Source organism: Phoca vitulina, unplaced genomic scaffold, assembly GCF_004348235.1.
Source record: "Phoca vitulina isolate PV1807 unplaced genomic scaffold, GSC_HSeal_1.0 scaffold4, whole genome shotgun sequence".
Taxonomy (NCBI): Eukaryota; Metazoa; Chordata; class Mammalia; order Carnivora; family Phocidae; genus Phoca; species Phoca vitulina.
The window spans coordinates 26,187,356-26,200,333 of NW_022589707.1; the positions used below are offsets into that span (position 1 = coordinate 26,187,356).

General features: G+C 36.2%; 2 protein-coding genes across 3 annotated transcripts in view; both read right to left on the reverse strand.

Annotated features, from left to right (window-relative positions):
- MET (MET proto-oncogene, receptor tyrosine kinase) overlaps nucleotides 1–12,978 on the reverse strand; it is a 243,581-nt gene that overhangs the window by 205,480 nt on the left and 25,123 nt on the right. The window lies entirely within an intron of this gene.
- Nucleotides 4,374–12,978, reverse strand: part of CAV1 (caveolin 1) — a 35,875-nt gene continuing 27,270 nt past the window's right edge. For both annotated transcript variants that reach the window (XM_032401726.1, XM_032401727.1), the window contains exon 3: nucleotides 4,374–6,593. In XM_032401726.1, coding sequence (XP_032257617.1) covers nucleotides 6,252–6,593 — 342 coding nt within the window. In that variant the 3' untranslated portion in view covers nucleotides 4,374–6,251. The remainder of the gene's footprint in view (nucleotides 6,594–12,978) is intronic.

Here is a 12,978-nt window from a genome sequence, read left to right on the forward strand (position 1 = left end):
AAACCTATTTGGCTTAAAAATACAGTTATAGTTAGGATAATTTGATAATGTTTGATCTCTACAGATATTCTTTTGATAAGTTTGGCTGTAAAAGAAAGAGAAAATTGTTGATGATTGGAGGAGGATCTGATTTCAAGGGATGGAGTTTTGTTTGTTTTGTTTTAGTGAGAAAGATATGGGTCATGTTTGTAGGCTGACGGCAACAATCCAGAATACAGAAAGGGAGAGATTGATGGTAAATGAATGGAGCTGATAATCAAGGAGCAAAGGTCTTGGGAAAATAAGAAGGAATGAAATTCAGGACACAAGTGGAAGGAATGGCTTTTTGTCATTTCTCCATTTTAGCAGAAGGAAAAGAAAAGAAAATGGGAGCAAATATAAGTAGATTTGTTGTCCATTGTGGGAAGAGGAGAGAATTTGCTTTGATAGTTCTAGTAAGTTGGGTGATGAGTAACACCTAGAGAAATTCATTATTGCTCAAGCAACTGGCAGATCTGAGAATGCACATGAAAGTCAAGTAAATGAAAGGATTCCTAGAGACAAAAAACAGAAGTGTTTTAAATCTTAATGGTAAAATGGTTCTGTCAGTTATTTATATCCAATCAGATTCCAGTATGTTATTGAATTTTCTGAATAAATATAAATATTATGATTCATTTCAAAAAGTTTGTATGTTTCTTTCCATCGTTGAAATCTCTGTCCTGGAGTCTGTACATTAATTTGTCACTAGTCATCTTATGGTCTTGAAAGTCACTAAACTATAAGGTCATAAAATATACACTATTGCAAAACATTTTTTATGTTGTAAAAACTTATATTTAAGTTTTTTAATCAAAGATTTGGTAAATCTGTGAGAGTAATTTTAATTTTATACTTTAGATGTAAAATGTTTTAATTACATTTTAATTGCTATTCATATCGTTGACCATTGTTTGTTCTCGGTAGAGGCACAACTTGCTTTTCTGGGTTTTTGCATTATCATTAATTCTATGGTTTGGTGCCATGGTTCAGGTTCCAGACTCTGGAGCCAGACTCTGTGTCACTTACCGGCTTTGTGACCTCGAGCAAATTACTTGACTCCTCTGTGCTTAAATTTCCTAATCTGTAAAATTGAGATAATAATGATAGTACATACCACATAGGGTTATTGGGGGGATTAAGTGAATTAATATATTTAAAGTGTCTAGAGCAATGTTTGACATGCAGAGATTATTATAAGGCTTAACTACTATACTTAACTATTGCTAAAGTTTACTCTGACTCTGCTCATATTACTTGCTTATTATGTATTTAAGGGTGTATGAAATGATTCTGCAGGCCAGTAGAAACAGCAAACTTCATGAAGAAGAGGAAGGGTTAGGGCTCAGAAACCATACGGCACAGATAGAGGAGTGGAAGGAGCAGGGTTTTGGTTGGCAGACACACCTGGATTAAACAAGATGCTTGTTAGTTATGTGAATTGGTGACTCACAAAAATGAAATCTTTTGCAAAATGAGGGCATCAATACATTTTGAAATCTTGTATAAATGACATAATGCCTGTAAAGCACTCGGAAATGATGCAATTATTTGAATCCTCCTCTCCATTTTTTAAAGCGAGAAAAAAGTAGTATATCTTACATATAATTTTAACTTTACTTTTTAAATTAACATTATATCATGAACATATTTCCATGTCATTAAATGTTTGATTACATAAGAATATTTAAAAGCTAATAATAGCTTATTAAGTGTATATACCATAATTTATTCAACCAATTCCCTATTTCTGAATATTTATGTTTCCAATATTCTCTACTATTGACAATCAAATAATGAACATTTATGGTGATGAAACTTGGCATATCTTTGTTACTTTTATTTAAAGATTTTATTTATTTATTTGAGAAAGCAAGTGAGAGAGAGAGAGAGAAAGGGAGAGAGCACAAGCAGTTGGTGGGGGGAAGGAAGGGGCAGAAGGAGAGGGAGAAGCAGACTCCCTGCTGAGCAGGGAGCCCACCACTGGGCAGGGCTTGATCTCAGGATCCTGGGATCATGACCTGGGCTAAAAGCAGATGCTTAATCAACTGAGCCATCCAGGTGCCTGTTATTTTTATTAAATAAGTGAAATTTTTGGATCAGTCATATGTATATTTAATTGTCCTCCAAAAGGTTTGTATCAATTACATTTGTGAAGCAATGGATGAGTATGCTTGGATATTATTATTTTTTTTTTTATCACTGCAAACTCAGGCAAAAATAGTATCTCATTGCTTTGATTCTTATATCATTACTAATGAGTATAAGTGTTTTCATGTGATTGTTGTGCACTTTTTGTGAATTATCTTTTCATATCTTTGCTTATTTTTCTACTACTATGTTCATCTTTTTCTTGATTTATGAGAGTTCTCTATAATTTCAGTGTACTATAATGCTTTGCAATATATATATATATATATGCACATATATAGATACACATGCTTTCTTTTAGCAGTCTTGATCATTGTTTTAGATTTGTTTCTACTGTTCTTCATATATAGAAGTTTAACATTTTTATGTATTCATAGCCATGATGTTTTCTTCTATGATTTTACCCTTTGTGTTATGTTACAGATATCTTTCTCTACCTCTCCCCTTTCCTCCCAGTTTTATAAATATGGATTTTAATTTATAACTGGAACATATAAATATCAGTGCCTACATCAGAGAAGGTATGAGTCAACTATTCAGACAGAGCTCTACTCTATTAGGTTAGTGTGTATTATTATTTAACTAACACTTACTGAAAGTATGAAGTATGAGGCTGCTTATTCCCAATATGGAATAAAAGTTGTCTGAAGCCATGTAGTTATTTGTGTGTCCAGAAATGGAACTGTTTCATGTGTGTGGCTGAACTAAAATATATATAAGTAAAGTCTTGATTTTGTTAATATGCATTCATTTAGAAATTCAAATAATAAAACTAAAAGATCCCTCTTTAAAGTCACTTCATGAATTTTGCTTGAATTGGGTGCATAACTTTGGCCAGGATTTCACATGCTACCATGGTTAAAGACATGTTTCTACTTCATATACTAGAAATGGATTTATTGGGCAAATATAAATGCCAGACTGGGTTACTAAATACGTAGTCTCAGTACTTTCTTGAGAGCCCAACTAAGAGAGGGACTCTGTAAACTTCATGAAAGGAGTTTCAGAGAGATTAGAGAGGATTCCCTTTGCAAAATTTTGTTTGGAAGCTGTGATAGTTAATTTTATGTGCCCATTTGACTGGGCCACAAGGTGCCCAGATATTTTGTCAAACATTATTCTGGGTGGTTTTGTGAGGGTGTTTTTTGATGAATCTCACTTAAATTGGTAGACTAAGTAAAGCAGATGGCACTCCCCAATGTAGCTGGGCCTTATCCAATCAGTTGAAGGGACTGAATAAACCAAAAGGCTGATCCTTCTCTGCATAAGAGAGAATTCCTCCTGTTTGACTGCCTTCAGACTGAGACATTCGTTTCTTTACTGTCTTTGGACTTTAACTAAAACATCAGCTTTTCCTGGGTCATCAGCTTTCAGACAGGAATTATACCATTGGTTTTCTTGGGTCGCCAGCTTGTCAACTCACCCTACATATCTTGAGACTTGTTAGATTCCATAAGTCTTGTGAACCAATTTCTTAAAATAAATCTCTATCTATCTTTGTGTATATGTCTTTATATAGCTTTGTATATTATTCTTTATATATACCAATATATTTGTGCATATGAAGAATCAATATATTTCTTATTGGTTCTGCTTCTCTGCAGAACCCTGAATAATACAAAAGCTCTGAATGTAAATTTAGCCAAGGCCAAAAATAAATTGTGACTGAAATATGCCTCTTAAAAAAAGTTCCGGTTAAGACATGGCAAATTTCAAAGCATCAGCCTCCTGGAAGTGTCCTTTACCAAATGAGAATATTAATATCCATCACACGAAGTTGTTGGGGGCTCAAATTAGATGACACATAGGGTGGTTGGGGAGATGGGTTACACAGGTGATGGAGATTAAGGAGTGCACTTGTGATGAGCACTGGGTGTTGTATGGAAGTGTTGAATCACTGTATCATACACCTGAAACTAATACTACACTGTATATTAACTAGCTGGAATTTAAATAAAAACTTAAAGCATTGGGTAAACTGCTAAATAAATTGTTATTAATTATAACTTTTATCTGAGGTAAGTTATGCATGGTGATGGCCTTAGAGCAATGATCCCACCTAATCCCACTTTGCAATAATTGACAAGTGGAAGACCATTACCTCCCACAAACATACTACAAATATGTACACACACTATGTACATGCTCACCACACAGACACTGACATACATACCTGTTTTGGGGAAAAATAGTGAAGCTGACTATTGAACTGTTAAACATTTTTATTGTGCAGGCTTTTAACCTTTACAGGACATGCAAGATAAAAAAGTGTAAAATATATCAGTAAGCATATAAAATTTCAGCAATCTTTTGCACCAGCAATTGATTTGCATGACGGACTAGAACAGACATGTCTTGGGATACACAGTTTACAGATTGAATCACAAAGCAATTTCCCAAGTGATTTTCCTCATATAAAGATAAAAATATCTTTACACTTAAAAAGTATGCAATATACTACATTTTCAGTTATGTACACAGTTTAAAAGTAAAACTATGTCCATGCCAGTGTCTGTTTTAAAATGCAAAACTTAAACGTAGGTAACAGGTTGATAATTAAAGTGTCAGGAAAACTAGAAGAGATGAAAAATAAAATCAAGCAGAGTTCCAATAGGTACATGAAAATAAAAATAAAAGCATATAACTGAAGGTTAAAAATAATGTCCCCAAGGTCAGACTCTTAATATGAGCAGGAGGAATAAAAAGCTTTTAAATGTACCAGTCAGCTTTCTGTATGACTCAGGTTTACAGGTGTATTCCTCAGTTTGAGTTCAGAAGAATTTGAATTTATTCCAGCAAAATTACCTCAATCTTTCATTACTGCCTCCTTCCCCATCTTCTTTCTGAGCAAAGTGATGCTTGGATTAGGTCCAAAGCTCCTGGCAGGGGGAGGGGCTGTGTGTCACAGCATAACAGACGGTTACAAGTGCTTTACTTTGAAGGGGGTCACATTTGCAACAATTCTGACAGTCTCACACAATGGCCTCCATTTTACGAGCCCTTCCCCAGAGGCCCACTGATCAGCTGAAAAGGGAACACAATGTTCAGCCACTAAACCACCCCAGTGATGGATTAGTTTGGAGTCAGGAAAGCGTGATTATTCTTGAAAATAAACGAAGCTGAATAGACATGCTGACCTCATTCAGTTGATGAGAGGCAGGGAAAGTTGGCTTCCACTCCTGCCAGCCCAGAGAGGGCTCAGTCCCATTCATTCACCTTAATTCGTTTCATGGGGTTGATGTAGACCATACTTGATATGGATAAAGATGCTGCGTGATCAAATGCAGACATGAACTTTATCCAGCTCTGTTTCTGAGAGTCAGAAACAAGCATGGAGAATGGATTTTCTAATTTTGGTCTTCAGGAAGGCTGCTGACCTAATGAAAGTTAATGAGTTGGACCCTATTTGAAAAGGAAAATGTGAAGAACAGGAAGGCACTTAGGTCTCATTATCTATATAACAAATATTCAGGCACAGAAAGAATCACAGGTTAAAATTACAAGAAGTGTAAGGCATTAGTTGGAACATGTGAATGCAGATTATGTTTTCTAACTTGATAAAGATCACTAGATCCAACTGGATCATTAAAGTGAGTAGCAACAATCTACTAACACTTCAGATGGTGGGGAAGAGTTTGCTTAAAACCTGCCCACATACCTGTACACTTAATGGCTATAGCCAGGAATTCTTCCCTTACCATAAAATGATCAACATTTTAGAATAGGCACTTGAGGTTGTTTGTTCTTTTTTTTTCCTCCTCAGTTCTTCATATTTCTCTCAAATTACCTCTCAACAATAGGTCCATATCTCAGCCAATAAAACAATGGTCCACATGCAAATAAGAATGTAAGGAAAAATTTTTAAATGGGTTTAAAAAATCGAGACCACCAAAAAAAAAATAGATGAAATAGCTCAGAAGAGACAAATAATGTTATGAAAACTGAGTGATTTCTTTGTTCTGAACCAAGAAAATTCATTCATATACTGTTGCTGTACCAGCAACTTGAAACTTGAAATTGGCACCAAGAAAATTAAAAGGAAAAAAAAAGAATCAGGTATACTTCTATCCTTAAAATGTCATTTATATTTCTTTCTGCATGTTGATGCGAATATTGCTGAATATTTTGCCAACAGCCTCAAAGAACGGGTCACAGAAGGTGTGGACGTAGATGGAATACACACGGCTGATGCACTGAATCTCAATCAGGAAACTCTTAATGCACGGTACAACTGCCCAGATGTGCAGGAAAGAAAGAATGGCAAAGTAAATGCCCCAGATGAGGGCCATTGGGATGCCAAAGAGGGCAGACAGCAAGCGGTAAAACCAGTATTTTGTCACAGTGAAGGTGGTGAAGCTGGCCTTCCAGATGCCATCAAAACTGTGTGTTCCTTCTGGTTCTGCAATCACATCTTCAAAATCAATCTAAAAGGAAGAAGTGAGAATATGAACTTACAATAGAAGAAAAGAGGAAAAAACACTACCGAGTATCCATAAATACATATTATCTTTAATGTACAAGTTCTATGTGAGATGCTTGAAGGTACCCAGCAGCGTCAGCATTACTCTGAACTTGTTGGAAACAGGTATTTGGGCCCCACCTGGACCTTATTGCATCTCTGGGGGTGGAATCCAGGAGAATTTCTAACATGTTCTCCAGATGTTTCTTTAAACTTCCTGCCTTTAAGTAAAACCTGGCAATATGGATAAGTATACAAGGTGCTCAGTGAAATGTAAATGACGTGACCTAAGCTAATTGTATTCCAACACAACTACACATACAATGTTGAGTGGTAGTTAGTGCATAATTGATTGCTGACTCTTTGAACACTCCATGGGTAGAATTTCTTCAGCAAATTAGATCACTATGAGCTGTGAGGACTCAAGAAGTCTCCATGGGGTGGTGAGACTTGGGCAGGGCTTGGAAAATGGAGTATGATTTGGAGAAGAAGGAAGGAGGGACCTTGGAAATGGTGTGAGCAAGATCCCAGGAACAAGGAAGGGTGATATAGTGAGTGTCACCAGCAGATAGACCTGTGTGGGCACAGTTAGAAAGAAAAGTTGAGGCTAGTCTCAATTTTATTTTACATACAGTGGAGGGTCTACTGAAGATAGTGGAGTGGGGGAATGCAATGTGGTTATTTATCAAGGTGAATTTTACAACAGTGTACAGGCTGGAGAAAAGAGACTCAAGGCAAAGGGACTGTTGTTGTATCCCAGGTTTGAGATGGTAGGGCCCAAACTAGAATTGTGGCCAGGAAAAAGAAAATAAAAGAATGAATTTCAGGGATCTTAAAGGAAGACCCCACAGGATTTGGTTACTTCAAGGTTAGGGAGAGAGAAAAGCCTAAGATGAGCTTTGAGCTTTGAGATTCTGATTTGCCAGCTAAGGAAAGCCGAGGTGACATTAACAGCAAGAAGAAAGTTAGAAAGGAAGGCAGTTAAAAACATGTTAAGGTACAGCTTCACTTTTGAATTAAACAGAGTAAAGTTTTGAATAAAGACAGATGCAAATATCAGTGGTCCACACCAGTGAATCCTATAGTAGTCGTTTTTGCTGGCCACAAGGAAGTAATCAAATGAGTTTGCAATACATAGCACTTAACAGTAACCAAGTGCTTCTACATGCATCATCTCTATGTGATCTGGGGTTTCATACCAATCTGAGAAGGTGGGTTGTTATCCTTTACAAAAGAAGATATAGAAGTTCAGAGAGGTGAAGGTGACTTGCTAACGTGAAGCAAACAGCAATGGTGGGACCAGAATGCAAACTTGATACCTTTCCCAATAGCATTCTCTCCCACAGTACCTGTTACCTAAACAGTGAATTCCCAGGAGCTTTTATCTCACTGGAAGGATTTATATAAACTCAACTGAAGCATAGGATTAAAAAAATTACCAATAGAACAGTAGGACAGAGCCAGCTCAACTGCTTGGCAAAGGCAGCTATATGAAGGGATCTAATGTAGTTTGAAATCCAAACAAGTTGATGACTGCCAGCATCATCAGGAATCCAGGCAAGCTCAGGATTAGGGAATGAGGTCTTGGGTGACTCCATGGAGCTTCTCAGTGCCAAGATGCCACCTTTGATTCAACACAATAAAACTTCTTTTGGAAAAAGTACGTGATGCTTACCAATAATTAAAGTTTATTTTCTAGAACATTCTGTTTCATGATCTATTGTCCAATGCCTTAATAATGTAATATGTAAAAATAGTATGTCTGCAATTATGTACATGAAGTCAAACAGATTTATTGTCATTCCAGTTTTTTTCTTTGCTTCTTTATATCTAGACTCAGAGGTAAACATTTAGTTGTGTGTTTTAAAAGGTTGCATGAAATATGTGGCAAGTCAGATCAATCCTTTAATGACATTTCTGTGCACTTTACTTAATTGTCTACTATGGGGTTTTGTTCTGACACTGTATTTTCCCAAAGCTATTAAGAATAAAAACCTGTGGTTTTTCTTCATCCAATTGCAAGATACCCAATAGTTTTATTTTTTAAAAAAAGATGACTTTATTTTGTAAAAAGATTTGGTGAAGTCAAAAGTAATACACTAGAACAGACAAAAGATGAGCAATCGTGGTCCATGAATGCCCTGAAATGGGAACATACATTTTGAGTATGGGAGAGGGTACCTCACTTTTATTAAAAAGTAAAGATAGTCTACTATCAAAGGAGGGCAGGGAGCACTTTATCGGAGTAGGGTACTTCCACCTCTTTACAGAGCAGAACTTGAAGCATGCCTGCCTTGAGATTCTTTTCCTAGGGAAGGGATAGTTACTAACATTTGTTGACTTGCTATTATGATCAGACACTTCTCATTTAACTCACATCAACTCTTAATATATTATTCCTACTTTATAGGAAAAATGCAAGGTTCAGAAATGTTAATAAATTTTCCAGATAGATAAGAGGTGGATTTGAGTTTTGAATCTGGTCTGAAAGATAACTGACTCTTTCTTCAATACCACATTGCTTTAGAAAAATATTTTTCAAATTTTCTCCAAGGCAGTTTTACTATTTCATAGTTAAAAAGCACATTAACAAAAAAGAGTTTGCTGAATTTTACTTTTCTGGTAACTGTAAGAATTCTCAAAACATGGTCTCTGAGGGCGATGTTGTGATGAGGTTATGTACATCATATATATAATTGGTCCTTAGTGAAGATCTATGGACATATGAATGTGGGTAAGATTTCTTGATAACAACTTTATTTTTCTAAGCATAACTATAAATGCACTTTTCGACAAACATATTGGAAATTCTTAACTGCCAGTGATCATGATTTATCTTCAAGTGAATTTAGAGCAGGTCTCCAGGGGTGGACAGCAACATGACAAAAATAACATGTTATATAAATATATTCAGTTAGTTAGTTGCTGTTTTAGTCCTGAAAATTTAAGATAGCTAAAGATTACTGAAAGTATAGCCAATTAGATACAGCTGAGAAAAAAAAGTAAGGCAGGTTAAGGAAACACATTGGAACCAGAAATAAAGCTTACTTTCTTTCTGCTTCCATTTCTGCAACAGTAATAGTAATAGGTTTTTGTGAGGAGTACATGAGATAATTTATGTAAAGTGCTTACCATGGGTATAGAGCATTACAATATAGTAAATGCTCAATAAATAGTAGCATTAACAATTCCTTGCTGTGGGTGATTAAGCTTTTTAATTGACAATTATAATAAAAACTATCAACCAAAAAGCACCAGTGGCTCAAAAGAGCTAATTTCGATCTGTAACGATCTTCACCACAATTCTCTGAGATACATGGCCATTATTTCCATTTTATAGATGAGGGTGGTGTAGGAGGTTAAAAAATTGCTCAAGGTCACACAAATGTTAAGTGGCAAAGCTGAAACTTGTTCAACTTCAAGTGTGAGCTCTTTTTGCTTTTATATACCTGGGGTTACAAGCCCCTATAATAGTCTTACTTGCTTAATTTTGACCCATATAGATATGCTTCCTAAAACATTAGCATTTTGATTATTAAAGGAATTACTGTTGATTGTGTTTCCATTTTAAGTTAGGACATCTAGTAACTAGAATGTTTTGCATTTTTGGTACTGATTGTATTTTCTTGGCCCCGCACAGTATGTTCTCACAATCCTGGGCACCCAGCCAAGAACTCTCACTCTAATTGGCAGATAAGGAAACTGAGGCACAGAAGGATTAAAATGGGCCAGACATTCTCAAGGTCCCAAGTGAATCAGTGGAAAAGCTGAAATTAGAACTTTAACTTCCTGATCCCCAGGCCTAGGTTTAGCCCTGTGCTCAACACTATATCCCTAGGAACTTACATCTTTCTCACCATATCCCTTGTCCATCTACCCCATTCATATCTCCAGGTCTCCTATAAGTCTCTCATTACCTTCTAAGGCATTGACTTGAAAGCTATTTCTATGTGAAATTAGAAGAAATGTCCTTTTTACAGCATGAACATGAACATTTCTGTATATCTACCTAGGGTGAAGAAAACAGGAAGGAATATTCTAAAAAATATCTTCATTGCACATTTTGATATGTATCGATAATGCACTGAACCCAGGAAAGTTCTGCTAGATAATCAGTCATTCCATATAAAGTTAGTTCAAAATCCCCATCACCCAAAGCACAAGTTTCCTCAGCACTTCCATAGATGTTTAAAGCTAAAGGAATCCTTAAAGAAATGGAGTCCATTTGAGAAATTGATGGCCAAAGCTGTCAGATGACTAGATCAAGGATACCTTCCCACCTATGGCAGACACAGGATTGGAATTCAGGCTTAGGAACTCTCCTGGGCTCTTCTGCTACTGTCTGCTACACATCCCCTGTCAGTCTAGCTGCTACATTCTGTAGCCAGTGCAAAAGACAACGAGGCTTGTGTTGGAACTTGAACATCATCTTCCTCTCAAGAAGTCCCATGGGTCTATTATTGAATGAGTGATGGTGCCTCTCTCTGACAGTCCCCAATGTGTTCATTGTTCACATCCATCATTGGTTGATTTATCCCTCATTAGAACTATCACTCTGGAGTCCCATTTCTTCAGGGACTTATTCCTCTTACTCCTTAATGAGGATAGGTCTTGCCTGGACTGGAACTTCATCTGCTCACTTAGATTTGGAGCAGAAGAGGAATTAGAGATTTGCTCTAAAACAAAAACAAAAACCGAGAGATGCAGGTGCCATTTATATTCTTAAAATGGGCTGCCTCAGATGAGGTCCTGCATTGCCAAGGACTGATTTTCTGTTCTGTAATCTATGGAACAAGTTGCCCTCCTGGCAAGAATCATTATGCAGACCTCAAGATCAAAAGCATAAATGTGTTTCAGTGATATTTCTATGTCTTAATAGATGCTTTATAAGGAATCAACAGTTTATATTACTAGATTTTTATAAATGACATTAAATTCCTTTGTGCAGCATTGACTTATGATGCTATAATTTCGGAAACATAAGTCAACAAAAATCTAGCAGCAGATGTCAAGAAAAGCAATCTGTCTTGTGTTTTGATAATACTTTACTAATGTAATAAATCTAAGAAGGTTTCATCTTGTTAAAAGTATGTCACAGCCATATTTAAAACATTTTTTATATGTACACAGGATTAATAAAATACAGGGTCGTTTTTTGTCCTAAAATCTGGACATTTTATTTCTGAATAAGGAATTTTCAAGAGGGAAACTTTAAGTACATTTAGGGTCTCATAAGCAATGAAGCTTGCATATTCTGTTTCTATGAGGAAATATCTTTTTAGACTGTTAGTGGAAATTGTCAATGTATTGGATATACAGAACACATAATTAACAATAAACAAGGTGGTTTCTGAAGACTTGGGTGTTGTCTGCCCAACATCCACAGAATCCTGATTTATTCAGGTAATAGCAATAATCCTTTGATCTCACAGATAAGTTAGGTTGGTTTGGACTTGCCAGGGTAGTGTTAGTCTCCTTGGTGAGAGATTGGTTTAAGGAAGACATGTGGCCCAGTTCTGGCTAAGTGGAAATCTGCTGGGTGGGACTTCCGGGAAAGCTTTCTCTTCCTTATGAAAAGAGACAGCGGGGCTTGATATGGCCCTTTGCCCTCTTATCCTCCTTAGAATATGTATGATGTGGTGCCTTGATGTAGGGAAGTCATCTTGTGACGATGAGGTGACATGTATGTTTTAAAGGCCAATAGTATAAAAGATGCTGCTTTTGCCATTGTCAACCTATAAAAACAATGCTAGTAACTGGCCAGCTCTAGACTTCTAAGGTAGCACATATATATACTTATTTTTAAGCCACAGCTATTCAGATTTTCAGTTACCTATAGCAGAAAACATTCCTAAGTGATACAGTAACTAATAGTCTTTTCTGTCGGTTGACATAGTAGTTGTATATTTCCACATTTAGAGATCTGAGTTCAATTTCTAAACTCAATGTATCTTTTTAGCACTACTAGACTCTATTCCCAGAATATGCTCCTAAACTGTATCACAAAATGTTGGCTTTACATTAACATTTAGTTCTAGTAAAGCATAAATAAGATGATAAATTAACTATGAAAGAGACAAATTAACATATTTTGTGATAAATAGCATCTAAGATGGCTCCCAATGATTCCTTCTCCACTACTTCCTGGTATGCATGCCCCATGTAATACCCTCCCCTTGAGTGTGGGCTGGAGTTAGAGATGTGGTTTTAGATAATAAAACATGGCAAGAGTGATGGGGTGTCACTTCCAAGATTAGGTTACAAAAGAGTGTGGCATCTGTCTTGTTTCCTTTCTTACTCTCTCGCTTGTCTGCCCTGCTAGAAGCCAGTGCTATGTTGTGAATTGCCCT